This window comes from Peromyscus maniculatus, chromosome 14 (assembly GCF_049852395.1).
Source record: "Peromyscus maniculatus bairdii isolate BWxNUB_F1_BW_parent chromosome 14, HU_Pman_BW_mat_3.1, whole genome shotgun sequence".
In the NCBI taxonomy this organism is placed as follows: domain Eukaryota; kingdom Metazoa; phylum Chordata; class Mammalia; order Rodentia; family Cricetidae; genus Peromyscus; species Peromyscus maniculatus.
The window spans coordinates 14,029,548-14,057,392 of NC_134865.1; the positions used below are offsets into that span (position 1 = coordinate 14,029,548).

General features: G+C 46.7%; 2 protein-coding genes across 13 annotated transcripts; one reads left to right on the forward strand and one right to left on the reverse strand.

Annotated features, from left to right (window-relative positions):
* Positions 1 to 1,680: 1,680 nt before the first annotated feature.
* LOC143268411 (uncharacterized) lies at positions 1,681 to 24,451 on the reverse strand. Of its 9 annotated transcripts, none has more exons than XR_013044272.1 (8): positions 24,351 to 24,451; positions 18,369 to 18,472; positions 18,021 to 18,114; positions 16,693 to 16,827; positions 8,500 to 8,606; positions 6,760 to 6,804; positions 5,719 to 5,811; positions 1,681 to 3,249 (listed from the first exon to the last, which is right to left on the reverse strand). XR_013044272.1 is itself a non-coding variant. In XM_076550625.1 (6 exons), exons 3-6 carry the CDS (start codon positions 18,079 to 18,081, stop codon positions 3,094 to 3,096), a joined length of 369 nt encoding a protein of 122 aa, XP_076406740.1. In that variant the 5' UTR covers positions 18,082 to 18,114; positions 18,369 to 18,472; positions 24,351 to 24,451; the 3' UTR covers positions 1,681 to 3,093. The 9 variants fall into 9 exon arrangements, 3 of the variants coding, with proteins under 3 accessions (XP_076406740.1, XP_076406741.1, XP_076406739.1); XR_013044271.1 differs by having other exon boundaries at positions 6,760 to 6,808; XR_013044269.1 differs by lacking the exon at positions 5,719 to 5,811.
* Nkx2-1 (NK2 homeobox 1) lies at positions 22,202 to 27,820 on the forward strand. Of its 4 annotated transcripts, none has more exons than XM_076550623.1 (3): positions 22,202 to 22,341; positions 24,663 to 25,048; positions 25,958 to 27,820. In XM_076550623.1, the coding sequence occupies exons 2-3, from the start codon at positions 24,676 to 24,678 to the stop codon at positions 26,707 to 26,709; spliced, it is 1,125 nt and encodes a 374-aa protein (XP_076406738.1). In that variant the 5' UTR covers positions 22,202 to 22,341; positions 24,663 to 24,675; the 3' UTR covers positions 26,710 to 27,820. The 4 variants fall into 4 exon arrangements, with proteins under 4 accessions (XP_076406738.1, XP_076406737.1, XP_076406736.1 ...); XM_076550622.1 differs by lacking the exon at positions 22,202 to 22,341 and adding an exon at positions 22,400 to 23,426; XM_076550621.1 differs by lacking the exon at positions 22,202 to 22,341 and adding an exon at positions 23,604 to 23,944.
* The last annotated feature ends 25 nt before the right edge of the window (positions 27,821 to 27,845 follow it).

Below are 27,845 nucleotides of genomic sequence, written 5' to 3' on the forward strand. Positions count from 1 at the left end.
TGGTAATGATTCACTTTACTTGCTGCTGTTTCATCTCAAAGTTTGAGAATATTAGTGTTTCATAAGATAATTCCATAGTTACCTTGTTTCTCATAGGGGCTTTTCACTGTAATGTCCTTACTTCTTGGCACATGAGTTTATCCCAGTAAACTAGAAATAATGGTTAAACCACAATGCATTTAGGTACTGGATCTATGTAACATTTTCTCCAACTGCTTGCTGGGAGAAAAAAGATTGAAACCCAGATCTAATTTTGTCTGAGAATTATATAAATATGACTCTGGGAACTTTAGTTCCTGGCTTGAAAAAATTCACTAGAAATTTTTAAAAAATAGGTCCCTTGCTCAACTTCCATACATGACCAAATCACCATCTCCTCCCACTGTGCACGAGTAGAAAACTAGACAAACATACAGACACTGGATCCCAAATAACACAGGACTTTGATTCCCCAACAAAAGACAAACAAGGAGGAGTATGACCACTCCAGCCTTCTACTTACAGTGATAATCTGGACAGAGATGTAGGGAAGGGGTTCTAAGCGGCATACGTCAGTCTGGCTTAGTTGAGAGAGGAGGCGTGAGGAGGGTGAGGTAGCCAGAATGTGTGAAGCAGAACACTATGGAAAGAAGGAAGCCATATAAAAAAAGAGCTCCAAAAATGTGCATGCTGCCCCTGAGTCTTCGACTGAACACAAGCCACACAGAAAAAAAATGCGATTCTGGAAAGCCAAGCAATGAATGAATTCATAGGTTGAAAGCTTCCCAGAGCTTGCACTGGGCTGGGGAATGTTTGAATTCTAACAAGGCCTAATAAAGAACCTGTGTTGCCCTGGTTGCATTCAGCACAGATTGCAAAAATGTCACACCTTCAGAGTGAAGTTTAAGTTAGCCACAGAACAAGCTTACTTACAGCTTTGTTGTACAAGATTAAATGCAAGCCTTCAAAATGATCTAGCAGACCAGAAGGAAACGTATCTGTATGATGAAATGAAATGAAGAAACCAATAAAATGTAACCACTCACCGGTGTAACTAGCACCCCATTTAAAGGTGACTAGTGGGCTGAGGATGTAACTCAGTGGTGGAGCGCTTGTCTAGCTGCTATAGGTTCAGGGGGATAATGTAAACATGCAAAGAAGCAGGAAAGCATACCTCCAAATCAGAAGAAAATCAGATAATGGAAAGAATACCAGATAAGGCTTTAAAACAGCTGTTATAAATATGCTCAGGGATTTATAGAAAACATAACACAATGAATGGAGAAATAAAATACAGGAAAAACATCAACAAATGCAACACCTACACATAAACACACCATCATCTGAAACCATAAATTCAGTAGATGAGCTTTAGAAATAATTAAACAAGAGGGGATAAAATATTCTTAAACTTAAATGCATGGCAATAGACTTTATCCAAACCAGAGACAAAGAAGAAAAAGTGCACAGATACTAAATCATCTGTGGAAAAAATTCAGCCTATCTAGCTTATAGTTAGGATTTCACCTGAAAAGGAACAGAAAATTTGAATAAATAATAACCCAAACTCCCCAAATTTGATTAAAAAAGTCATATCCATAAATCTTCATATCCAATAAATTCAACAAGCTTCAAAAATGATAATCATACAAAAAAGACATAATAATCATGATTGAATATTTTTTCTCAAGTAGGAAAATATTGAAAATAGAAGAAAGATAACAATGGCAAATGAATTTTCATTAAAAATAGTGAAGGCAAAAGACAATGGAATATCATCTCTAAATTTCCAAAGAAAAGAAATTCTTGCCTGGCAGCGGAGGTGCATTCCTTTACCCAGCACTCGGGGGGCAGAGGCAGGCAGATCTTTGAGTTCAAGGCCAGCCAGGTCTACAGAGTGAGTTCCAGGACAGCCAGGGCTACACAGAGAAACCCTGTCTCGAAAAAACCAAAACAAAAAAGAAAGAAAGAAATTGTCAGCCTCGAATTTCATGGTGGGCAAAGAATATTGCTTAAGTTAAAAGGAAAATAAGGATCGGGTATGGTGGCGCACACCTTTGATACCAACACTCCAGAGGTAAATGGATCTCTGTGAGTTTGAAGCCAACTTTGTCTACATAGTGAGTTCCAGGACAGCCAGGACTATATAGAGAGTGGTTAAGAGCACTGGCTGCTCTTCCAGAGAATCCAGATTTGATTCCAACACCAACATGGTGGCTCACAAACATCTGTGACTCCTGTTCCAAGGCAACCCATGCTCTCTTCTGGCCTCCATGGGCACTGTATGCAAGTAAGATACCCATATACATTTAAAAAAAACTTTAAAGCAAGTAAACTGCAGTAAATTAAAGATGTATGTTTTAATGCTAGAGATACCGTTTGTAAAAGGAATGACAGAAATGGCCATGGCAATATTAAAACATACTAAAAATATCTCAAGCAAAAAAAGGGAAGGCTGAAGAGAAACAGAAAAGAACAAAAGAGAAAATATTAGATAAACGTGAGTTTGATAGAATTTGAAATTAGTGTAAATAGATCTAGGGCTGAGATGTAACTCAGTGGTAGAGTATTTGATTAGCAAGTACGGAGCCCTAGGTTCAGTCATTTGCACTGCAAGGTGGAAAAAGCCTAAACACACACATATATGTGATATACACACAACACACACATATATAATAAACACACAGAGACACATAGATGGTATAAATAACTCAATTAAAGGGGAAAAACTGGGCCAGTGGGGTGGCCCGGCTGGTAAAAGTGTTTGCTGCCTAGCCGCATGACCTGAGATGATCCCCAAGTACCACATGGTGGAAGGAGCCAGTTTGGCCCGTGTAAGTTATCCTCAGACCTCCACATGTAGTGCACAGCTGCTCACAGACACACATAAATACATACACTAAATAAAACATGAACAAACAAATAAAATGTAATAGAAGATTTAAGGAAGCAGAACATTCAAGATCAAAAGTAAATAAATATCAAGAAAGCTTGATTAAAAGTAAAAAAGACCAAGCTCTTCCTTATAAAGGGGAAGTAGCTCCCATCTAGACATCAGGGTAATTATAAAATTTTAGAGGAATAGCAAACAGTTTTTAAAGCCCTGGAGGATGATCAAAAGCAGGCGGAAATTTCACAGGTGCCATCCTGGGTTGAGCAGAACTGTACCGATGCAGAACTGTTGGCTTGCATGGCCCTTTTCTTAAAGACAGGCAAACTCAGGAAGTCTCCACAGCAGGAGTTCACAATGGCCAGGATACATTTCCACAACTATGAAGAAAAAGAAAAATGACAGCTGTATACAAAACGTAGTTACTGATACAGCTCAAAGATAATGCAGGCATCCGAACCACCAAACAAAACCTTTAAAGGAGCTCTTATAACAATTTTCAAGGACATAAAAGACTATGTTCTTATGACCAAATAGAAACTATAAATAAGTGCCAAATGTCATGGGGAAAGCCTAAATGTAGTGGGAGGGCTGGGTCCTATGGGGAAGGCAATCAAGAAGGTTCTGCAGCACGATATCTAAGCAACAGTTAAGTACAGCCTTCAACCGATACCAACAATTTAAAATACTGTCTCACCTGACACAGTCATGTCTTCTTCATACAATTTTTTTAGAGTCTATTTCAGTTTAAGAATCTCCTAACTGTTAAGTTTTCAGATCAACAGACCGTGTCGGATAAATTGGATTGTGATTACAGAATTGTCAACTTAACTACTGCTGCTGTTTCGTGATCCAGTTATAGGTGTCTCTCCCACTACAGCATGGGATAGAGACCTGAATCCTGAGCTCTGGTTCAGTCCCTACTATGTCTCAAGGTTTGGACTTTAACCCTTGCATACAAGCACGTTAACAATAACAAAGGAGGGACCCATGAGCTCAGTTAAGGGTTGAGTATTCCCTTTTGCTAATGCAGGAGATGAGCTCCAGGGCCATGCTCAGTGGTCAGGCCAATGCCTCGTGGAACTTGCTCACCTTCTGTACAGTAGTCTCCAGTCTCAATAGTGAAGATGTTGGCTCTCTCTCTCTCTCTCTCTCTCTCTCTCTCTCTCTCTCTCTCTCTCTCTCTCTCTCTCTGTGTGTGTGTGTGTGTGTGTGTGTGTGTGTGTGTGTGTGTGTGTGTGTGTAGACAGGGTCCCCATAAGTATCCCAAGCTAACCTAGGTTCTATACTTCTACTACCCTGGCCTCCCAAGTGATGCAATTACAGTTGTCCACCACCATACCTCATCATGATCAAATTTCTTGTATGTTATAATGAATCTTTTTTGTTTTGTTTGGGTTTTTTTTAAAAAAAAAAAAAAAAACAAGGTTTCTCTGTGTAGCCCCAGCTATCCTGGAACTCTAGAACTTGCTCTGTAGACCAGACTGGCATTGAACTCACAGAGATCCACCTGCCTCTGCTTCCCAAGAGCTGGGATTAAAGATGTGTGCCACCATAGCCCAGTTCTAGAATGAATTTTAAGCTAAGAAATAGCTTTATTTAAGAGTAGTATTTAAGCCGGGCGGTGGTGGCGCACGCCTTTAATCCCAGCACTCGGGAGGCAGAGCCAGGCGGATCTCTGTGAGTTCGAGGCCAGCCTGGGCTACCAAGTGAGTGCCAGGAAAGGCGCAAAGCTACACAAGAGAAACCCTGTCTCGAAAAACCAAAAAAAAAAAAAAAAAGAGTAGTATTTAAGACATGCATGCCAGCAACAGTAATAATCTTGGTTGAGTGCTGGAAGCAAACTGTAAGTGGAAAATTCACTTCTGGCTGTCTAATAATATGAGAGCATAAAACTGAATGTCTGCCATATGCTTTTGATCATATCTCTGACGATCCACATGCTACTGCAGCTGTGTGTCTGTTTTTCTTTTTCACGCTGCTTCTCGGCTTGGATGCTTTGTATTGATCTGTTCTCAAGTTGTCTTTTCTGCTGCTTCCAATTTTCTCTTCATCTCATATATCTATTTGTCTTTTCCACATAAGATGTTATAGCGCTTTAGTTCCCAAATATCCATTTGATTTTTAAAACGGGTTCTATTTACTTGATAATATTCCCCCATTTGTTCAGTACTGTTGAAATATTTTGTCTTTGGATATAAACATATGTGAGATGGAGGGAATGAGAAGGAAGAAGAAAAAAAGAGAGAGAACATGTATTTAATGTACTTTTCTGCTATTTCCAAACCTTGGTCATCTTGAGACATATTTTGATTAACTACATTTTTTTAGAAATTATTTCAAATGTTTTGTATCCCTAGTAATTTTTATTACAACACAGCCATTATGATGAATATATTTTAGAATGTCTGAATTCATCTATTCTAGGATTTTAGATAGTCTTTCTGCCTCCAACTTTACCATATGGTATTTCACATAAATGTACTGGGCGTTTTTTGACTTATCTTCCATATCTGTCCTGTGCAGTGTCCTGCCGGTGGGGCAGATTGTGGAGGTAATTCTCACCTAGTTAATGCTCCCACTTAATGTTACACCTACCTTTTACAACACTCTGGTGCTTTCAAGTAATGGTGTGTGTGTGTGTGTGTGTGTGTGTGTGTGTGTGTGTGTGTGTGTGTGTGTGTGTGTGTTCCCTAGGCTATGTAACTATTATCTTAGAAGGGCCTAGCCTGATGCCATGTAGTTTCTATAACTGTAATCAGAGCACCACTCAGAAACATGCACTCGGAACAAGTGTTGGTGGTGCTCCTGGAGCACTCCGAAGCTTGAGAGCGCTGTCTTAGACAAACCTCTGTGTTTAACTCCGTCTTCTGAGATGTTGTTGTCCTTACTCCAAAGAAGAAGTTAAGCTCTTCAGGTACATTAGACACACTCCTTCAAAGCTGAAAGGAAGGACGATATGCCTGGTGGCAATATTTCCCTGACAGTCTGTTTCTTCACTGCTCTTTCCCCAGAGTGACTGGCATCTGTCAGGGGAAACTCAGGGAAACGCAACAACAGAGTGAAAATGGTCGTGCTGCCCCGTACTACCTGGGCTTTGAATGTGGTAAAGCTCAGGGTAGAAATCCAGTAACATAAAAAGAACCCGGTTGGCTCCTTCAAATGGTGACAAAATTTGCGTATATAATTTGATAGTAATTTATACACATTAATGTTTAGCAATGGACTAGAAAAGGGGGGAGGGATGCAAACAAAATCTCTGAGTAGCAAGTGGGTTCCAAATTGTCTCTCTCTCAAATAACTCAGAAGTTCCAAGAACTGAATGGTGACTAGGCAGAGGTTGCTCTTTGCTTGTTCAGTTTTGTTTTTGAGACGTGGTCACCCTATCCAGTTAAGGCTATCAGCCTTCCCGCTTCTTCCTCCTCTGAGATTACAAGCCATACCCAGCTAAGAGTTTTCTGAAGCCCCTCTTTGATTAGGCTATGACTTCTCTTGTAGTTTAGAATTCATGTTCAGAATAAAAACTTGCTCTGCTACTTATTAGCTATGTAATATTCATGAATCCCCATAAATTTTCTGGGTCTTGGTTTCATCTATAAAATCTGGGAAAATTGGGCCAGTGATGAGATGGCTCAGCGCTTCAGAGCGTGTTCTGTTTTTGCAGAGAACCTGAGTTTGATTTCTGCACCACATCTGGATACTCACAACAGCCTACAATTCTAGTTTCAGGAGATTCAATGCCCTCTTCTGGCCTCTGTGGTCAGCATTCACACACACACACACACACACACACACACACACACACACACACACACACACACAATTTTAATCTTTAAGAACAAACTTTCCAGTCAGGCCTGGTGACATGGGCCTGTAGTCTTAGTACTCACAAGGCTGGGACAGAAGAGTTCAAGGTTGGCAGAGACCGTGAGAACCTGTCTGAAACACAAAACAAAGGTGTTGGGGAGATGGTCCAGTGAGTAAAGATGCTTGCTGTACAAGCTCGATGATCTTACATTGACCTCTGGAACCCATGTAAAAAGAGAGATGTAGTGGCACATTTCCAAAGACAGACAGACAGACAGACAGACAGACAGACAGACAGACAGACAGACACACACACACACACACACACACACACACGAGAGAGAGAGAGAGAGAGAGAGAGAGAGAGAGAGAGAGAGAGAGAAAGAGGCAGAGAGACAGAGAGACAGAGACAGAGACATAGAGAGAATATTAAAATAAACTTTCTATATCAAAGTCTAGATGGAGTTTGTAGAGGCTCCAGTGAACCTCTAACAATACTCCCTGATTTTACACATCTCTGGAGACCAGAAGACAAAGGAACATCTTCAAAGTGCTGAAAGGAAAACTATACTGTCACCTATAGTTCTGTGCCTAATGAGCACGTCTTTGAAAACTGAAGATGAAATAAAAACATTTTTAGACATGCAAAACCTAAAAGATGTCATCACCATCCCATCTGCCTTGCACAAAATGTTTTAGCACCGCCGTCACCTTCCTCCTCCCCCACTGAAGGAGCTGCTGGCTGGTGGATGGATGCTGCATGAGGGAGAGTCAGTTTTCTTTAGAGGTGAGCCCCAGGTAGGTCACCATGTTAGCAGATGGCCCCACACCAATGTGCGTATGACCAGCACTAATTGGACTCAGTGGATTATAACTTTGTTAAGAAGTGGTGTATGCCTTTAATCCCAGCACCTGGGAGGCAGAGACTGGCAGAGCTCTATGATTTAGAGGTCAACCTAGTTTACATACCTAGTTGGAGGCTGGTTATAGCTGCTGAGTGATACTGTGTCTCAAAAACAAAAAGAGAACATGAGAGTTGTAAGAGGATGTTTCCAGTGGGAAGAGGGAGTTGGAGGGGAGAGTCAGGGGTGGATATGATCAAAATACATTGTATATATGCTTGAAATTCTCAATGGGAAAATAAAAATATTAATAAACATCAGATCTTGAGATTAAGTGCCAAGCGTCCTCTCTCTCTCTCTCTCTCTCTCTCTCTCTCTCTCTCTCTCTCTCTCTCTCTCTCTCTCTCTCTCTCACACACACACACACACACACACACACACACACACACACACACACACACAGAGTTATTTATTTAATTTGGATACAGGTTCTTACCATGTAGCCCAAGTTTGGCTACAACTTGCCATCTTCCTGCCTAAGGTTCCCAAGTGCTGATATTACAGTCACACACTGTCACTCCCAGCTGTATACTTTGTTAAGGTAACACTAATTTCCAGGATTGAATCAAGGGCATGAAGACTTATAAATGTACACTTATAAAATAATATATGAATTGTATAAGTTCCCATATAACTATTTTATGCGGTTTTGTATTTACAAAATATGCATTATCTAAAAGTTTTAAATGTAGAAACTTTTTAAAAACTAAAAATGTAGAAAAATTCTTAAAAGGCATTCTTCTCACAGAAAGAAAATAACTCTAGATAGAAATAATGACTTACAGGGAGGAATGGAAATTCAGAAATAATGACTGTGTGTGGGACGTAAGAGACTCTTTAGTGTTTAAATATCCTTGAACGGTAACTGGGGGGGGGGTAACTGCTGGAGAGATAGCACAGTGGTGAAGAGTGCTTACTGACCTTGCTGAGGATTCCAGTTTGGTTCTCAGTATCCATGTCCAGGGACTCACAACCTCTTGTAACTCCTGATTCAGGGAAGCCGGCTCCCTCTATTGGCCCATGGAAACCTGCACTCACATGCACATACCCCACACAGACACACAAAGATACACATAGTAAATAGAAAACTTTATTTTATTTTATTTTTTTTTTTTGGTTTTTCGAGACAGGGTTTCTCTGTGTAGCTTTGCGCCTTTCCTGGAACTCGCTTTGTAGACCAGGCTGGCCTCGAACTCACAGAGATCCGCCTGCCTCTGCCTCCCGAGTGCTGGGATTAAAGGCGTGCGCCACCACCGCCCGGCGAAAACTTTATTTTTGTATAAATATAAAAATAAAATAAATTTTTTAAAGAGAAACAAAAAAAGCTTATTGTGTGAAATGAAGGTAATAAACACTTGTTGTAGAATTTATATTTAGAAGTAGGGCCAGGCAGTGGTGGCGCACACCTTTAATCCCAGCACTCGGGAGGCAGAGACAGGTGGATCTTTGTGAGTTCGAGGCCAGCCTGGTCTACAGAGCGCAATCCAGGAAAGGCGCAAAGCTACACAGAGAAACCCTGTCTCAAAAAAACAAAAAACAAAAACAAACAAACAAAAAAAGAAATAGGATATATGACAGCATTCATACAAAAATGGAAGCGTGTGGTTCTAATACTATCTAATACTATATAAAGTAGTATATTACTTGAAGTTAGACTATTATAAAGCAGCCACATAAACAGCACAATAAAGTTATTGCTCATAAGAATTTTTGTTTTACTTTCGGTTTTGTTTACTTGTTTCTTGTATTGTTTTTGGTTTTTTATTTTTGTGTGTGACAAAGTCTCACTATGTAGACTGTGCTGACCTCAAACTTAGAGATCTGTCTGTCTCTCTCCAGAGTGTGAGGATTAAAGGTGTATGCCACCATTTTGGACTAAGAATATTTGCAGGAGCTACAGAGAACTGCAGGAGACAGTCAATCTAAATGAAGGTGAAAAGAAACGAGAAGAGAAGGTATACAATGTCTCAGATTGAATACTGACAGACAACAAGATGGCAGATTTAAACCCAAGAGTGTTAGTGCTGAGGATGTCCCTGTGGTAGAGCCCTTGCCTAGCACATTCAAGGCCCTAGGTTAAGTACCCAGCATCTCCCTCTCTGCACACACAGATCAGCAAGCCTTATCACATAAATGAAAATAGTCTAAGCATTCCAATTACAGGTATACAGGTGAAGATTATCAAGGAGACAAAATAAATAAGTAAAATAAATATTCAGATATATGCTACTCATAAGATCCCATGCTGATTATACCTGAATGGTCTAAAAATAAAAGAAGGGAGATAGCTATCCACTCTACTAATACAAGGAGTCTATATTTATATTTTTTAAAAAAGACTTCTGAAAGTAGAATACCAGCAGAGACAAAAGCAAGATTGTTACATAGCAATAAAATCCTGAACTCAAGAGGCCCTAGTGATTCTAGATGTTTATAAAACTCATGAAAGAACTACAAAATAGATAAAGCAAATGCTGTTGGACTACAAGCACAGAGAAACTCGCAATTATAGCTGAAGATTTCTACATCTCAATAACTGATGAAACAAGTGGGCAGAATTACAGCAAGTGTCTGAAAGTCTTGAATAACGTTATGAAGCAAGTTGACCCAAATGACAGTTATAGAACACTCTGTTCTACAACAGCAGCGTAAACGTGCTGTTCAAATGTATGGACACATTTACCAAGATAGGCCATATTCTGGGACATGGAGTAAATCTCCCTAACTTTGAAAAGATTCCAGTCAGACAAAAAATAAGTACTCTGATCACAATAAAATCAAACTAATGATCAATAATCACAACATCTCTGGAAAGCCCACAGATGTTTAAAAATTAAAGAGGCTAAATTACATAACTTACATCAAAATGAGATCAGAGAAATTAGATCCCAGTATCAGGAAGCTGAGAAAGAAACACCGTAAGTTCAAGGCCAGTGTATACAGCTAGATCTGTTTCAAAAAATGAAAATGTTTCGTCCTTTCTTCCTTCCTTCCTTCCTTCCTTCCTTCCTTCCTTCCTTCCTTCCTTCCTTCCTTCCTTCCTTCCCTCCCTCCCTCCCTCCCTCCCTCCCTCCCTCCCTCCCTCCTTCCCTCCCCCCCCCCTCTCTCTCTCTTCCATGTGGATGTCCATGGTTTTGCCACCACCTGGAGTCATGTTGATGTCTGTGAGCCATGCAGCTATAGGGGGCATGTTGATATGAGTGGCCTATGCAGCCAACTAAGGCCATGTTGATGTCCTTGGCCTGTGCTGCTGCTGAGAGCCACGATGGTGTCTGGGGGCTGTGCTGCAGCAGACGTCCTTGTTGATGTCTGTGGTCTATACTGCCACCAGAGACCAAGCTGAGGTTCATGACACCAGAGACCATTGGATGTCTGTGACCTGTGCTGTCTCCAGAAACCAAGTGGAGGTCCATGATCCATGCTTCCACTGACTATAAAAGGCAAGGAAGCTACTCATGCAGTGGTGTAGAAGACTGCAAGACTCACAGTTGAGGAAGAGGGACATGGAAGGCTTCCGTGACAACCCCTATCCCCACCCCACCCCATCCCCAATAAAATAACAATCTAGACAAAAAGCCATCGAAGAGAACTCTTAAAAATTATGATAAGGATGCCGAAGTCTAGTTCTCCACAACTCATGGCTTCTGGTGAATTGTCAGTGGTGGAGAACTCAGTTTTCTTTAAGGGGATGCCCACTAGGAGTTTGACCATGCGCCAGTGAGTATATGGGCAACACAAATTGGAACTGTTTTGTTTGTTTATTTGTTTGTTTGTTTCTGTTTCTTTCTTCTTGTTCTTTTGTTGCAGGAGAGGTTACAAGGGTGTGGAGATGAACCTGCGAGGACTGGGAAGTGAGTGTGATAGGGTGCAAACCGTGAAATTCCCAAGTAATCAATTAAAGTATTATGTTGGAAAAATAGGAAAAAAATTAAAATGGGTCCCAGAGTTTTTTTTAGTTTTGTAGCAACAGGAATATTAGAAGTCTAAAATATAAAGACTTTCCCAGGTAATTGGTTTTTAAATATATTTTTATTTATTGTTTGAGACATTAATACATGTATGCGATGTGTTTTGATCAGTTCCTCCTCCTCCTTCCCCTCCAGCTTCTCCTATAATGAATGATTACAGATTAATCCATTCATATGTTCATTTATTTGTTCAAGCACCTTTCGAACACTCCAAGTGTTCTGAGTATCAATTTTAGTGCAGAATTACAGGATGTAAGACATTTTAAAAATGCATCTGTAGTTGAATGTTTTCTCTGGACCCACCTGGCCCTGAGGTTCCCCCAGCTGCTTATAAAATAATCACTCAGAGGCCTCTTGCTAGCTAGCTCTTATATCTTAAATTAACCCATTTCTATTCATCTATGTTTTACCACATGTTCCATGGCTTTACCAGTCGATTGGCATGTTGCTCCTTGGGCAGCAGGCTGGCGTCTCTCCCACTTCTACCTTTCTTCTTCCTGTTTCTCTCCTTGGATTTCCCGCCTGCTTCTAAGCGGCCTTGCCATAGGCCAAAGCAGTTTATTTATTAACCAATGGGAACAACATACATTCACAACATACAGAAAGACATCCCCCCGCATGCATCTCTCAAGGTTAAAGTTCTTAATTTATTTTTTTAAATTGGTAGAGAAAAACAGCATGTGATTCCTGCATTAAAATAGCAGAATTGAAAAAAAAAAATGTATGGGATTCAGCGAACTCTGTGCTTAGAAGAAAAGCTGTACCCCTAGCTGCCTGTACAGAAGAGATGAAAATGTCACAGGGTTACACACACCTGCAACCCTGCACTCAGCAGGAGGCAGGAGGAGCCTGGGTTTGAGGACAGCTTCGGCTACTTAGTGAGCGTCTGTCTTAAGGAAGGAAAAGGAGGATGACCAGGGAAAAGACTTCTTAGTGGGCTCGCTTGTGACCTCAAGAAAGATCTTAGCCAATCACCAGAACCTACGCATGTTATCTTTAGAGTATTTAGAAAAAGGACTTTTACAGAGAAGAGGGAGGACCTTGAGTTGAGGTGATCTCCCTGATTTTCCAGTGGGCTCTCGGTGCCACCAAAAGCATCTTTGTAAGAGAGATGCGCAGAAACACATAGATGAGATGATCTAAAACTGGAGGCAGATTGGAGAAATGAAGTCACAAGCCAAGCGATGTCAGAAGCTAGAAGGACCGGCAAGGGGAACACCACAGCACCCATGAAGAGTCGGATCCTGCTGCCACGGTCATTTCAGCCTGCTGGCTCTCAGAACTGGGAGAAGATGAATTTTGTTCTTCTAACACTTGGAGTTTGTTGTAACTTTCTACAGAAGCGACAGAAAAGCAGTATCTGTCATTGATATAGTGTGCACCCTAATAGACTTATCTGTGGGTCAGAGAACAGAACAGCCACTGGATTAGACCTAGAGGCCAGAAAAAGGTGGCACTCACACCTTAAATCCTATCACTCAGGAGGCAGAGATCCATCTGGATCTCTGTGAGTTCAAGGACACAACGGAAAAAGAGCCAGACATGGTGGCACACACCTTTAATCCCAGCACTTGAGATCTCATGTCTTTGCTTGGGAAGGACACACGCCTTTAATCCCAGGAAGTGATAGCAGGAAGCCGAAAGGCATATGAGGTCTGAGGACCAGGAACTAGAGGCTCTTAGTCTTTTAGCAGCAGTTCAGCTGAGAGCTATTCGGGTGAGGACGCAGAGGCTTTCAGTCTGAGGAAACAAGATCAGCTGAGGAGTTGGTGAGGTGAGGTTGCTGTGGCTTGTTCTGTCTCTCTGGTCTCTCAGCTATCACCCCAATATCTGGCTCCAGATTGTTTTTATTAATAAGACCATTTAAGAATCGTGTTACAAGTATCATCACAGATGAATTACCTTACAGTCCACTCAGAAATGAGCAAGCATGTTTTGGTATATCTCTAAAACGGACTGCTGGTACTAGGGAAATGGCTCAACAGTTAAAAACACCGGATCCTCTTCCAGAGGACCAGGGTTCAGTTCTCAGCATTCATAAGGCAGCTCACAACTATCTGAAACTCCAGTCCCAAGACATCTGCCACCCTCTTCTGGACTCTGCAAGCAATTAACATGCACGAGGCACACAGACAAACATACAGGCAAAACACTCATATACATAAAAGAAAATTTAAATTAAAAATGGAATGGTATTCAAGAATCAAAAGAAAAGCCCTTCAAGCATCAAAATTGGCATGCAAAACTATTGCTGAGCCTCAATAATTATAATAAGTGAATAAAAGACGAAACAGTCAGTTTGATTTATTTTATGGAAAATTCTAAAAAGTTACCCACTGTACTACACAGTGACCAAGGGCACAGCAGTCACCACCCAGTGATAGGGATGAATGCACAGAAGAACGGGGTGTAGGAATTATGAAGGGTCATACAAACGTCTGGGTATTAGTTGTTACATTCATTATCTTACCTATGGCCATGTTTTCAGAGATATACACAAAGATCAAAACTCACTAAATCTTATACAGAAGGTGTAGGCAGCTTAATACACTATCCAGTAGATTCCAATAAAGCTGTACAACATGGAGCAAAACGTGAACAGTTTAGCTTAGTTACAGAATAGGCTGGAAACAGCTAAGATGGAGAGGAGGGCTTCCTTTGGGGGCACAGGTGGGCACAGGTGGCACTCTGAACTGTGGGAAGGGTTACAGAGTTAAAGCCTGAAGGCTAAAACGAGCGCTAGAGATGAGGCAACTGGGGACGGGTGGCCATAGTTACCGCCATGAAAGGAGAGAAGTGCGAATGAAGAACGGGGCCTGGATTTAGGAGACATCTAAGACATAGATGAGGAGGCGGAGCTATCTGGCTAGGGCGCTGCTCTGAGCTGAGGTGCATAGCACTAAACTGTGTGTGCTGAAGCCCTAACCTGATGCTCCTGTATTTTAGAAATAAGATCTTTAGGGCGTGCATTAATCTATGTCCTACCATGACTGAATACATGGAGGTGGTTGTTTTTAAAAACAACAGAAATTGTTTCTTGCAGTTGTAGAGGGAGATATAAAATCCAAGCTCACGCTGACAGAATCTGACGGAGACCTTCATGCTGCATCCTCTGGAAGAGAGGGATGCAATGTGCTGACATGGCAGAAGACCACAAGGGTAAACTGCCAGGTGACACATGAAACCTGTCTTGTTAGAGGCTAAAATACCATTAAGCAGGAAGAAGTCATTATAGCCACATAAGCTCTTTTTTTTTCATTAATTTTTTTTAATTAAGAGATTTCCTATTCATTTTACATACCAACCACAGATTCCCCTGTCCTCTCTCCTACCTCCCCCCAGCATTCCCCCCCCAGCCCCCCACTCCCCTTTCCCGCCTCCTTCAAGGCAAGGTCTCCCATGGGGAGTCAGCAGAGCCTGGTACATTCAATTGAGGCAGGTCCAAGCCCCTCCTCCCTGCACCAAGGCTGCACAGAGTGTCTCCCACTAAGTGACATGAGTCACATAAATTCTTAAAGGTGCCATCTCTTAACCCTAACAGATTGATGACGTCCGGATTTTAGAAGTGATGCTTTCCAATTGTAGCAGGAGGTAAAATGAAATCAGGTCGGAAGCGTGGAGCCCTAACAAAATAAAGCCATGGTCCTACAAAAATGTATGTCTCTCAGAGCCATGGCCATGCCTCACCCACTAAGAACACCAGCTACTCTACTAGCGGACCCGGGCTCTGCTCCCAGAACCCATATAATGGCCGGCAACCATTTGTAACTCCAGCTCCAGGGGATCTGACGCCCTCTTCTGTCCTCCACAGGAAGTGCAGGCGTTTGATGCACAGACTTTCATACAGACAAAACACCCATAAAATAAAGATAAATAAACCTTTAAAAAAATCTGATTATGTTAAGAAGTTAAGATATGATTATCTTTCTTCACTGTGGAGAAGGTGGCCATCTACACCCAGGGAGTCCTCAACAGAAAACAAATCCTGCTGAACCTTCGTTTTTTCTACCCTCCAGAAAATTTAAAATAAAAAAAAAATGAAATTCTGAGGGCGAGAGAGATGTCATACCCGGTGAGGGCACTGGCTGCTGCTATAGAGGACCCCAGTTAGGATCCCGGCACCCATGTGACAACCCATGACTAAGCATATGCGACTCCAGTGCTAGAGGATCTGACATCTTCTTCCTTGGCCACTGCACGCATGTGGTGCACAAACAGACATGCATGCAAAACCCTCAGACACATACCATAAAAATAAATAAATAAATAAATCTCTAAAAATAAATAAATAAATCTCTAAAGAACATTTCTGTTGTGGAAGTCACCCAATTTGACCTTTAGTTACTGTAGCCCAAATGGACGATCAGGAAAGTGTGTAGGAGGGGTCAGGTGGTGGGGGCAAAGATTGTATGGATGTGTTCACGGTGTTACTACATCAAGAGCAGAAGCAAACAAACAAACAAAAAACCAATCACGAGACAGCCTTCATAAGTTTACATTGGAACATGTCGAGCATAATGGGCATGTACAAGTACAAGAAGAAACAGACTAGAAGGAAATTTTGGAGCATGAGAGAGAGTGTGGTAATATTTTATCCGTGTCCCCCAATAAAGTTTATCTGAGGACCAGAGGAAAAAGCCAGCCACTATAGTGAACAGAGGTCAAGCAATGGTATCACACACCTTTAATCCTATCACTCCGAAGGCAGAGATCTGTCTGGATCTCTGTGAGTTCAAGGCCACATTGGGAACAGAGCCAGGTGTGGTGGCACACGCCTTAAATTCCAACACTAGTTAACCCTAAAGGTCTGGAGATCTGTACAGTCAGACAGGAAGTGACAGAGCTGGGCTGGAAGAGGAAGTGATGTAGCTGGGTGGAGAGGAAATGAGTTGGCAGAACAGAAAGGCATATAGGCATTTGTATACAGGAAGTAGGTCTCTTTGGAAGCTGCGGAGTTGGTGAGGTGAGGTTAGCTGTGGCTTTTCCTAATCCTCTGAGCTCTCAGGTTTTAACCCCAATATCTGGCTCCAGGTTTTTTATTTAGTAAGACCTTTGAAGATTCATGTTACAAGAGAGGGTGGCTGGAAATACGAATTTCAGAACTTTCAGCAATAGGTGATGATTTATCAGCCACAGGGATACATACACACGACAGGAGTCCAGCAATGGGCTCTGAGAAGAAATGTCAAGAGACAGGAGGAAGGAGCTATGATGGAGTGGTAACTTCAAAAGGCCAAAGTCTCTACTGAGCTTTTCAAGGTAAATCCTTAGTTGTGAGCCCCTGCAAAACATTAAGTTACATACTTTCAATATACAGTGGCACAAAATAAACATATCCTCCTAAAAGGCAGAAATGCGGGCATAAGAAGAAAGAACCAAGGCAAAGCAAAGCTGAACCCCGGCAGAGCAAACAACCGAGAGCCTGATGTCCAGCATCTACGATATGGGCTAGTAGCATCATGCATGTTCCAGTGGGGTCGGGCAGCCCACCCATAGGCCTTGTCATTTACAGCCTGCATGCAACCCCTTTGTGGACAGCTCTCCCAGCTCTCCCAGTGCCCCCAGCTTCCTTGATAGATGGTCACAACCCTGGCTTTTCGGACACGGAGTCTCCGTCATGACATAGGCATCACTCCCAACTCCATGCCCTGGAGCTCTCTGCACACATTATCTGGCCTCATCAGCTTTTTTTCCCTTGGAACCTGGCCAACCTCTGTGGTCTTGGGCCCTTGTAATCACCATGCTTGCAAAGCCAACACTGCATGGATGGTGTTAAGTTCTGTTACCAGCTTGAGAAAGTAACCAGGGGCCCTTTTGTCATGGCTTCAATGTCCTTTGATGCCTTCACCTGTGGTTCAAACTAGGGAGACATCCCTGGAGAGAGGCCTTTTCCAGCACAGCACCCCAGAATTCTCTCTCTCTCTCTCTCTCTTCTCTCTCTCTCTCTCTCTCTCTCTCTCTCTCTCTCTCTCTCTCTCTCTCTCAAATGAAAGTTTCTCCAGTGGCTTTGCATTTTTATACCCTAGAAACATCACTTGGTGGGTCTGCCCCCTAAAAAAGCTTTATTGTTGTCCCAGTGTAAAAATATGCAGCTTTTCCCTGATTCTTTAACCATCACTCTCATGTTCTCTACTCTGTCCTAGGCCAGCTGCCCATTTTTCATATATTTCTGGGTTACTTCTTGCCCTGATTTTCAGTGTTAACTGCCTAAGCACAAGCAGTAATAACTGGGCTCCAGCCTGCATGATACACTGCCTTGAGATTTCCTTAACTGAATCAATTAGTCCATGGGATTCGCCTTCAGACATGTCTGTGAGCGGTACCACCCCCGGCCAGGTGGTCTTGGGTCTTAAGTGAAGATAGTTTCAGAAAGCCTGGGAGAACTTTGGAAGAACTTCCCAGAACTTTGGAAGCCTTTCTATTACTGCTTGGACACAGAGCAAAGCTCCTAGCATTAGGCCACCCAGCAAGTACCTCTCATTTCTCCAGACTTCGGAAGTGCAGAAAAGAAAAACCACTTCACCACCAAATGCATGTCCACTTGCGCTCTGACTTGAAGAGCAAATTCCTGGAACAATTACAAGTTAAAGCCTAATTAGATGAGGAGTTCAGATATTGCCGTGGCTTCTGCGGTGCTAATTTACACAAGGGCCCTTTCAAGTAGATGCCTTGGAAATTCTAAGTCAATCATAAAACTATTTTGCAGTAGCTTTGAATAGATCTATGAAAATACTGACATATGAACGAGTAAGTAATATGATAAATAGTTAAGATGAGAGAATGCCTGGCAGGTTAACCACTACAGGTCTCTTTCAACTTAACCGGGTTTTCTTTCCAAGATCCAGTTAGTAGCAGAGCTTTCGAAGGACGCTGTAGAGACGCAATTCCGCTGGTGACCAGTAGAGGGTACTGCGGATCGCCTCGGGCTGCGAGCGGAGAGGAATACTGTCAGGCGGAGATTATAAAAACTGGCCCGCGGCAGTACCTTAGCCGTCAGAATTTTTTCCTTGAGACAAGGGTTGGAGAAGAGGGGCGAGGAAAGAAAAGGGAAAGATCGTAGAAGAGAAAGACCCTGGAAAAGGGGAACGCGCTGTAACAACTTCACAGGATATAATGCAACCATACTATAGGCAACAAAATTTGACAGGCGATAGAGGGCAGAAAGGAAGAGATCCAATCGCCTAAAGCTGAATGAGAGGTGCTGGAAATGTAGCTCAGGTGCAAGGCACTCTCTTGGCATGCACAAGGTCCCGAGTTCCAACCCCAGCACCAAATAATAAGAAATATAATATATAACACAAAGCTAAATGAAGGTGCCCAGGTCCTGGGGCAAAGCAACTGCGCCCTCCTGAGGACCTTAGCAGCATTCGCTGCCTCTAAAACATTCTTTAGAGCAGCGCTCGCTGGCTGATGTTCCCAGTCCCCACTGTCCACTCTTTTGGAGAAGAAACTGAGTAAAAAGACGAGGCCAGCTCTAGCATGCTCAGTGTGTGCCTGGAGCTGTGGGCTTGTTGCATCACGTGAGCAACCTGTCTGCTACATCCTGTTTCCCCTCTTTTCAAAGGACGATTTAGCGCTGGGTTCCCACCTCTCTACGCTTTGTAACTGACCCCTGCCTCAAACCGGATCCCGCCAGGGGGCGTCCCTGGAATTTTGGAGAGAGAGCAAGGGTTTTGGTTACAACTTGGGGCTAAGATTTCAAGACTATAACCCCTTAAGAGGGTTCGGCCCCAGGTAAGAGAAAGAAGAGCCGGCCCTTCCCTCATCCAAGGCTGGGGGGCTCCTCTAGCAGAATCTAGTCTTCACAAGAGCATCTTCCTTCCCATAGCAGAGAGGGAGGTGCAGCACCTCCCGCACTCTATCCCCATAAACCACGGCTTAAGAAAATTCTCTCAAAGGTTCTAGAAAGTCAAGCTGAGCAGTGGCGGCATCTTTTCTTTGGAATACCCCAAAGCTGTCCTGATGATCACCTTGCCTAGTGAGGACCCCAACGAAGCTTTCAAGACTAGAACGCGTAGGCGAGAGGATAGATCCTGGTTCACTTTTCAGAGACCAGATGACAGACGTCATGTTTGGGAGGAGAACCTTGGATCTCAGTAACCCCCTACCTCTACCTTTGTTGTTCCTGGGCCCGGATGCCTCCACCGAACTCTTAAAAAAAAAAAAAAAATCATGTGTGTATATATGTGCACTAAGTGCATACCTGCTGCCCGCAGAGGCCGGAAAAAGACATCAGATCCCTTGGAACTAGAATTATAGAAGGTTATGAGCCATAATGTGAGTGCTGGCAACAGAACCCAGGTCCTCTGCAAGTGCTCTTAATCTCTAAGACATCTCCCCAGGCCCTTCAAGTCCTCTTGAGCCCAGGTCAGCTCAGCACAGCACAGCAGAGATCCTACCTACACTTGAGGTGGGCATCGGAATATTAGATGTTGTGTCTTCTTACACAGCATCAGAGGCTTAGTCCCCAAGAGTCTTATCCCCAAATTCCTTTAAGTTCAAACTACTAAATCAAAATAATCCCCGTGTGCTTAAGGACTTTAAAGATGGTCAAACTCTGTCTCAGCATCTCATCATGGATTATCTAAGTTGCTGACACAGCAAAGTAGAAAGTTATATGAGGCAGGCTTCTGCTCTCTCTCTCTCTCTCTCTCTCTCTCTCTCTCTCTCTGTGTGTGTGTGTGTGTGTGTGTGTGTGTGTGTGTGTGTGTGTGTGTGTGAAGGGATTTGCTCCAGGGCGTGGTGGGACCTGAGATGGAGGGGGGAGTGGTAGGGCCAGGTCTCCAACCCCAAGGCTTCTGAGCTGTCCTCAAGGGCTCCTTCTGACCCACCTGATAGCACTGAAAGATGAGGAAAACGCTAACTAAACTGGAACACAGAACTTCACTGGGACCCCCTCCTTCTCAGCGTTTGTTACAAAGTGACTGTACATTCCTGGAATGAGTTAGTGCTAATATGGATGTGCCTGGGGAAAGAGCTGTATCTAGACCATGGGAGGCTGAATATTCAGACCTAGCCCACCCAGTATCCAATACAGCAGGAGCTCAATGAGTAGTTGTTAAATGAATCATGAGTTGCAATAAGACTTGGAACTGTGTAACATTAAAAGGAACACACTTAGTGCCTGAGGGAGATGCAAAGGGATTCCTGAGAGCTAGAAACAAGCAAACTGAAGGGTAGATGTCAACGGTTCTGGTTTGGGAATCCTCTCCCTAATATCCTACCTTGCCAAGCTCCAGGAATTGGGAATTTTACATAGCTTTCCCCAGTGAGCACTCCGGTCTTTCAAAGTCTGCCACCCCGTGCTGCGTAGACTGTGGCTCTCCTGCTCGTTTAGGGCTGGGCCTGGGCTCAAGCCTCCGCTGCTCTTTCATTTCTAACCAGTGAGATTAAAGTGGCCCCTTGGGGCTGAACCAGGGAAAGCTTCGTGAGGGCTGGGCTATGTCCTAAGGGTCACTGGGCTCAGTCCACCGAGGGCAAGTCAGCTGCAGCGCCAAGGAGGACCCGCAGCCCTGAGAGTGGACTGGATTTGCGAATGCTAATCCGCGGCTACAGGAGAGAAAAATAATCTCTGATTTAACCCGCGTGGGCCCTATTCAAGTTGAAACAGAGAGGCAGCATGCTTTTTAGTCAGAAAGAAATGTTGGGACCTGGGGAGAGACTCCCAAGGCCTTTGCATGGAAGAGCTCAGAAATAAATACACGGGGCTTTTTTCCACGAGGCTCTTGAGTATTCAGTTTTACTCTTATCGGGCGGCAGTGCTTTTATGGAAAATAACGCAGAGTGGTGGGTGTTTGCGAAGGGGCAGGAACGTGCAGTTTGGGCCACAGGATGCTGCAGAGACACCCCCCACCCCAGGGCTAACTAGGAGCTGGTGATGCTGATGCAAGCCTGTGAGAAGGCTGGAGCTCAAGCCAGTTGCCCTCCCCCCCCCAGGGGTAAAGCCTGAGAGGTTGCCAGACATCTTCACCCCTCCAGCCCCAACTGGAGCTCAGTACCCTCACCTCGAGCTGTATATTGGGAATGGGGTCACCAGTTACAGTAGAGATAAAAATCATGCTTGTTCACACTGGCCACCTGCTGGTGTTACTGAAGGCCCAGGCTGTGTGAATTAGAAGCCGTGGAGAACAGAACAAACCTTTCACTCCAATCTGGCAGGCCCCTAAAGAGGCAAGAGATTTGATAATACCTACAGAAACTGAAATATCGACGTTGGCGGTGAGCTTAATTTTTTTTTGCCCCTCAAAGCTTTGGCCGTGTTTTTGATGAGCCTGGTTTTGCCTAACTCTCCCAAAAGCCCTTCTGAGAATGAGCTTCTGTAAGTGGCATTGGAACGTAGGGAGACGGGCGACACTACACCTGCTGTTTCTTATGACTACCAACAATTACAAAATATCGGAGATAAAGGGAGACGGACGACCCATTTCTTCCTACGAGGTCCCCTTTCCTAACACTGGCAGGTCTGGGTCATGCCTTCAGACCAGGTCTGCCTTCGCCTCTGCCTGCTCTTCCCGAGGCTCACTTGATCCGGCCGCGGCTTCCCCTCCCTGCACTGTAGACACCTTAGACCAAAGAGCGGTCGATGGGGTCTGAGCTCATCTTGAGAGCGCCCCCCAGAGAAGTCCCTGAGAAAGGAGAGCGCTCTGCTTTCCACTTGTGTTTAGCTACACAAGACACAGAGCACCTGCCCGCTTAAAGTCAGGGCTGCCTGCTCCAAAGCCACCGTGGGGGCCCCCGCAGGAAAATGCAGGCCCAGATCGGAGGCCCGCGGGTGCTCAGCGCCTTCACGACGGAGGTAGGTGGCAAGGAAAGCTAATGTTAGTAGAGTCGTTGGCTTTGTGTTGAGGGAGTAGAGAGCACTCTTCAAGGAGAGGGTTGAGATCTTAAAAAGCAAATAAAACAACTTTCCATACTATAATTGCTATTAATGGAAAGGAGCCTACGCTGAATTAAGTAGTTCAAAACTGCTTGTTCATTATCGGGAGCTCCCTCACTACAAGGAGGGGAAAGAAAACGTGAAAACAAAAACCAAAATCAAGAAGCCTCCTTGACTGGCCGCCGAAGTGTCTAGGAGGCACCTGCCGGGCCAGGAAGCGCTCCGCCCTCCCAAGCCTCTAGCGCGCCAAGGAATCTCAAACCGCAGACAAGCAAAGCAAAAACAAAAACAAACAACAACGAAAACGCTTAATTTCCAAGGAGAAAATCGGAGGTGGTTTCCAAATCCGTGTCATGCAGGGCTTGGCTGGGTAGCCCACTCAGCTGCTCGATCCCGGCCTGGTAACAGCCACGAGGCTGACGCCCCCGGCTCCGCTAGGGAGCACAGCCCACAGCTCCCCCTTGCCAGGCGCCCAAGGACCCTCAAGGCGCGGGGCTCACACTTGAAGCCTGGGAACGCTCAGACAGGAAACCCACTTCCTCCTAAGCAGTTTCTTCCTAGCCGGATGAGAGGCGCCCAATTGAAGCAGAGTGATCCTCATCTACTAATATCCAGCGTGGCCACAAAGCGACCGGCCATTTACGCCGCCACTTTAGACAAAGATATTTGGTTATTCCCGGGGAAGCGAGTGCACTTTTGCATGGCCGAGCTCCGGGAGGAGGCGAGCCTCAGCCCAGCCTCCCGCCCGCTGGGTTGCGGCCGTCGAGATATTCGCCTCCTCCCGGACAGCGAGTTCCACCGGGGTGGTTCAGACTCAGTTCCACTCGGCAACGGACCCGCGGGCGCTCACGCGGCTCCCTGGCCCGGCTCTCCCTGAAGCACCCGCAGGGAAAGCAGCGGGGATCGGGGCTGGGGTACTGGGACTGTGATGTCCTCGGAAAGTCAGCGCCAGCTTCAGAAGCCGGAGCATCATCCAGGCCATGGGCAAGGGTCAGGGGCACCAGGTTTGTTGGAGATGGGACAGCTTCAGTGGTGGACTCTCAACGCTAATCCCCGCACCCTTGTCCTCCTAGCACAGAAGGCCGGCCGGTGTTCTTGCCTGGGCCGGCAGAGGGGGTGGAGAAAGGGAACGGTGGGGTGGGGTGGGCTGGGGGGCTGGTCCGCTAGGGAGCCAGGAGCTTGGGGGGGTGGGGTGGCGCGGGGATCGGTGACAGCCTCCCGGAGGCAGTCGTTCCCTTACTCAGCACCCCCTCCGCCCGCTGGGATTCTCTCGGGGAAGGGGAAAGGGGGCGGGGAGCAGAGGTGTCCCTCTGGCGGCGGCAGAAGAGGCAGACAGACTGACAGACACACAGACCAACAGTGCAGCCCCGGGGTTCATCCCCCCCCCCCCAGACTCGCACACTCTTTTGGTGGTGACTGGGGCTCAGCGCCCGCCGCGAAGCCCGATGTGGTCCGGAGGCGGTGGGAAGGCGCGGGGCTGGGAGGCCGCAGCGGGAGGGAGGAGCAGCCCCGGCAGGCTCAGGTGAAACCCCGCTCCCTGTACCTCAGCTCCCTCTCCCCAAAGACCAGCCCCCGACCCCGGAACCCCCGACCGAATCCGACCGCGGTTCCACTTGGTAACTCCCCAAGTTGGTTGCAAAGCAGCATTCACCTTCCTTCCTCCTTTTCCATCCCTCCCCTTAGGTTACTCTCTACCCCACCTCTGGCCCTCCCGCTCTCGGCTCCCTCCTCCTTTCCCTCCCCCGCCTTTTCCTCGTGCGCCACAGGCACCCCACAAAAATGGGGGTGGGGGTGTCCAAGGGAGGGGGGAAGTAATGCTTTGGGTCTCTCTCTCTCTCTCTCTCTCTCTCTCTCTCTCTCTCTCTCTCTCTCTCCTTTCTCTCTTTGAGACGTAAAAATCCTGACAAGTGAAGCTTAAAGGTGTTTACCTTGTCATCAGCATGTAAGCTAATTATCTCGGGCAAGATGTAGGCTTCTATTGTCTTGTTGCTTTAGCGCTTATGCCCCGCCTCTGGTGGCTGCCTAAAACCTGGCGCCGGGCTAAAACAAACGCGAGGCAGCCCCCGAGCCTCCACTCAAGCCAATTAAGGCGGACTCGGTCCACTCCGTTACGTGTACATCCAACAAGATCGGCGTTAAGGTAACACCAGAATATTTGGCAAAGGGAGAAAAAAAAAAGTAGCGAGGCTTCGCCTTCCCCCCTCTCCCTTTTTTTTTCCTCCTCTTCCTTCCTCCTCCAGCCGACGCCGAATCATGTCGATGAGTCCAAAGCACACGACTCCGTTCTCAGTGTCTGACATCTTGAGTCCCCTGGAGGAAAGCTACAAGAAAGTGGGCATGGAGGGCGGCGGCCTCGGGGCTCCGCTAGCAGCGTACAGACAGGGCCAGGCGGCCCCGCCGGCCGCGGCCATGCAACAGCACGCCGTGGGGCACCACGGCGCCGTCACCGCCGCCTACCACATGACGGCGGCGGGGGTGCCCCAGCTTTCGCACTCCGCCGTGGGGGGCTACTGCAACGGCAACCTGGGCAACATGAGCGAGCTGCCGCCTTACCAGGACACCATGCGGAACAGCGCTTCGGGCCCCGGATGGTACGGCGCCAACCCAGACCCGCGCTTCCCCGCCAGTAAGTGAGGCCGCCCCGCCGCGGGGCCGCGGGCTGAGCACCGGAGGCGCGGCGCTGGCCGGTTATGCTAGGCGTTGGGGTGGGCAGCCGGGCAGCATCGTCTAGGTGTGGGGTGCGGGCGCTGGACCTTCTTCCCCCCACGCTGGGCTAGGGGTTCAAAAGAGGCACTTGGTAGAGATGGGGTCCGGCAGACAGGTGCTGGCACCCAGCAACCGCAGGCGCCAACTGTTGGCTTGGCGCGAAAGACTTTCAGGGTGCCTAGGGAGGCCCACCCTGAGCTGAGGGCTCTCGGGCCAGCCGAGCTGGAGGAAGCCAGGCCTGGCCAGGAGAGAGGCCGCCCTGCTGGGACGCATCCCAGCGCCCAGCCGGGCTGCCTAGCTTTCTAGAAGTCTCTGGGCGGGTTGGAAGGGCGCATGGCTCTGGAGGAGGCTCTAAATGGGCCGAGCAGGTGTCCTCACCTCGAGCCCGCGAAAGAGAAGGCAAGAGGCCGAGAGCCTGGAAGCTGGGGCTTTTCGAAAGTGACAAGTCCCTTTTGCTAACTCTCTGCAGTTGGGGGTCTACCGTACGACCTAGCTCTCTGCACCCCCCACCCCCACCCCGGGCTTCCCACCCGGCTTGGGCACGAAACGAACAGAAGCGCCCTGTTTTCCCCTACTGTACATTCTGATTCTAAAGAGACGCTGACACCGATGAAGGGTAGCTAGGCTTGAAACCCCAAGCGCCTCGACGGCACGGCCCGGGGAAGGCACTAGCCACTCCCCAGCTAGCTGGGCCTCCCTCGGGAAGGAGCGCTGGGCGGCCTAGGTGAGGAGGATGCCGTCGAAGGTTGGGGCCGACGGGCCAAGGGCCAGGAAAGCAGGGTTGGCCCGGCCCCGGCCCCAGCCGACGCTGTGCGTTTGTCGCTTACAGTCTCCCGCTTCATGGGCCCGGCGAGCGGCATGAATATGAGCGGCATGGGCGGCCTGGGCTCGCTGGGGGACGTGAGCAAGAACATGGCCCCGCTGCCTAGTGCGCCCCGCCGGAAGCGCCGGGTGCTCTTCTCCCAGGCGCAGGTGTACGAGCTCGAGCGACGCTTCAAGCAACAGAAGTACCTGTCGGCGCCCGAGCGCGAGCACCTGGCCAGCATGATCCACCTGACGCCCACGCAGGTCAAGATCTGGTTCCAGAACCATCGCTACAAGATGAAGCGCCAGGCCAAGGACAAGGCGGCGCAGCAGCAACTGCAGCAGGACAGCGGCGGCGGCGGAGGAGGCGGCGGCGGCGGGGGCGCCGGATGCCCACAGCAGCAGCAAGCTCAGCAGCAGTCGCCGCGCCGGGTGGCCGTGCCGGTCCTGGTGAAAGACGGCAAACCGTGCCAGGCGGGCGCCCAGGCGCCGGGCGCCGCCAGCCTCCAAGGCCACGCGCAGCAGCAAGCTCAGCAGCAGGCGCAGGCGGCGCAGGCGGCTGCCGCGGCCATCTCGGTGGGCAGCGGTGGCGCGGGGCTAGGCGCGCACCCAGGCCACCAGCCGGGCAGCGCGGGCCAGTCCCCGGACCTGGCGCACCACGCAGCAAGCCCGGCAGCGCTGCAGGGCCAGGTCTCCAGCCTATCCCATCTGAACTCCTCGGGCTCGGACTATGGCGCCATGTCCTGCTCTACCTTGCTTTACGGTCGGACCTGGTGAGACGTGGGACCCGGCCAGAGCCCCGCGCGGCCTCACCGCTTTCGCCTCTGCCCGCCCGCAAAGACCACCATTCGCCCGCTGCTCCACGCGCTTCGACTTTTCTTAAGAACCTGTTTGTGTTTAGACCAAGGAAAAAGTACACAAAGACCGAACTGCTGGACGCCTTCTTCTTCTTCTTCTTCTTCTTCTTCTTCTTCTTCTTCTTCTTCTTCTTCTTCTTCTTCTTCTTCTTCTTCTTCTTCTTCTTCTTCTTCTTCTTCTTCTTCCCCCTCCTCCTCCTCCTCCTCCTCCTCCTCCTTTTCTTCTCCTCCTTCTCCTTAATTTTCTTCCTCATCATCCTCGCCTTCGTCTCCTCCTCGTCTTCCTCCTTCTCCTCTCTCACTCTTTCTTTCTTCCTCCACCCTCCCTTCTTCCTTTTCTCTTTTCTACCTAAAACTTGTGGATTATTTTTAACATTTAAAAAAATAGAAACAACCAAGCAAATACAACCCCTTATGGATTCTTTAAACAGAGAGGGACACAGAACAAACACGGGGTGTCTTTCTGGTGGTTCAAATCGGTTCCCAAGCTTGGTCCTGACACAGTTTCGGAGCCTGCTCTGTACTACCACGGCCCTGAACTCTAAAGACGGAAAACTTCCCTCTGGATGCACTCTGCCAGCAAAGCGGACTTGCTTGTAAATACCAGGATATTTTTTCCCCCCAGAAGGGAGGACAGGAGCTGGAGAGGGGAAAGATTCTTCTCCATAACCCACTTGTACCGGTCACAAAGGAAGTGCCCCCTCCCCGGCGCCCTCTGGCCCCATAGGTTCCGTCCAGGCTGGCCCCTCAGAAATTGTTTTAGGTTTGATGTGAACATGTAGCTGTAAAATGCTGTCAAAAGTTGGACTAAATGCCTAGTTTTTAGTAATCTGTACATTATATTGTAAAAAGAAACCCAGTCCCGGTCCCCGGCCCCTGACTTTTTTTAAAGGGCATTGACAAACCTGTGCATATTATCTGACAGTTTGGTACTCGCAGCCTCCGTCTCTTTTTCTGTTGTAACTTATGTAGATATTTGGCTTAAATATAGTTCCTAAGAAGCTTCTAATAAATTATACGAATTAAAAAGATGCCTTTTCTGATTAAAACCCTTTC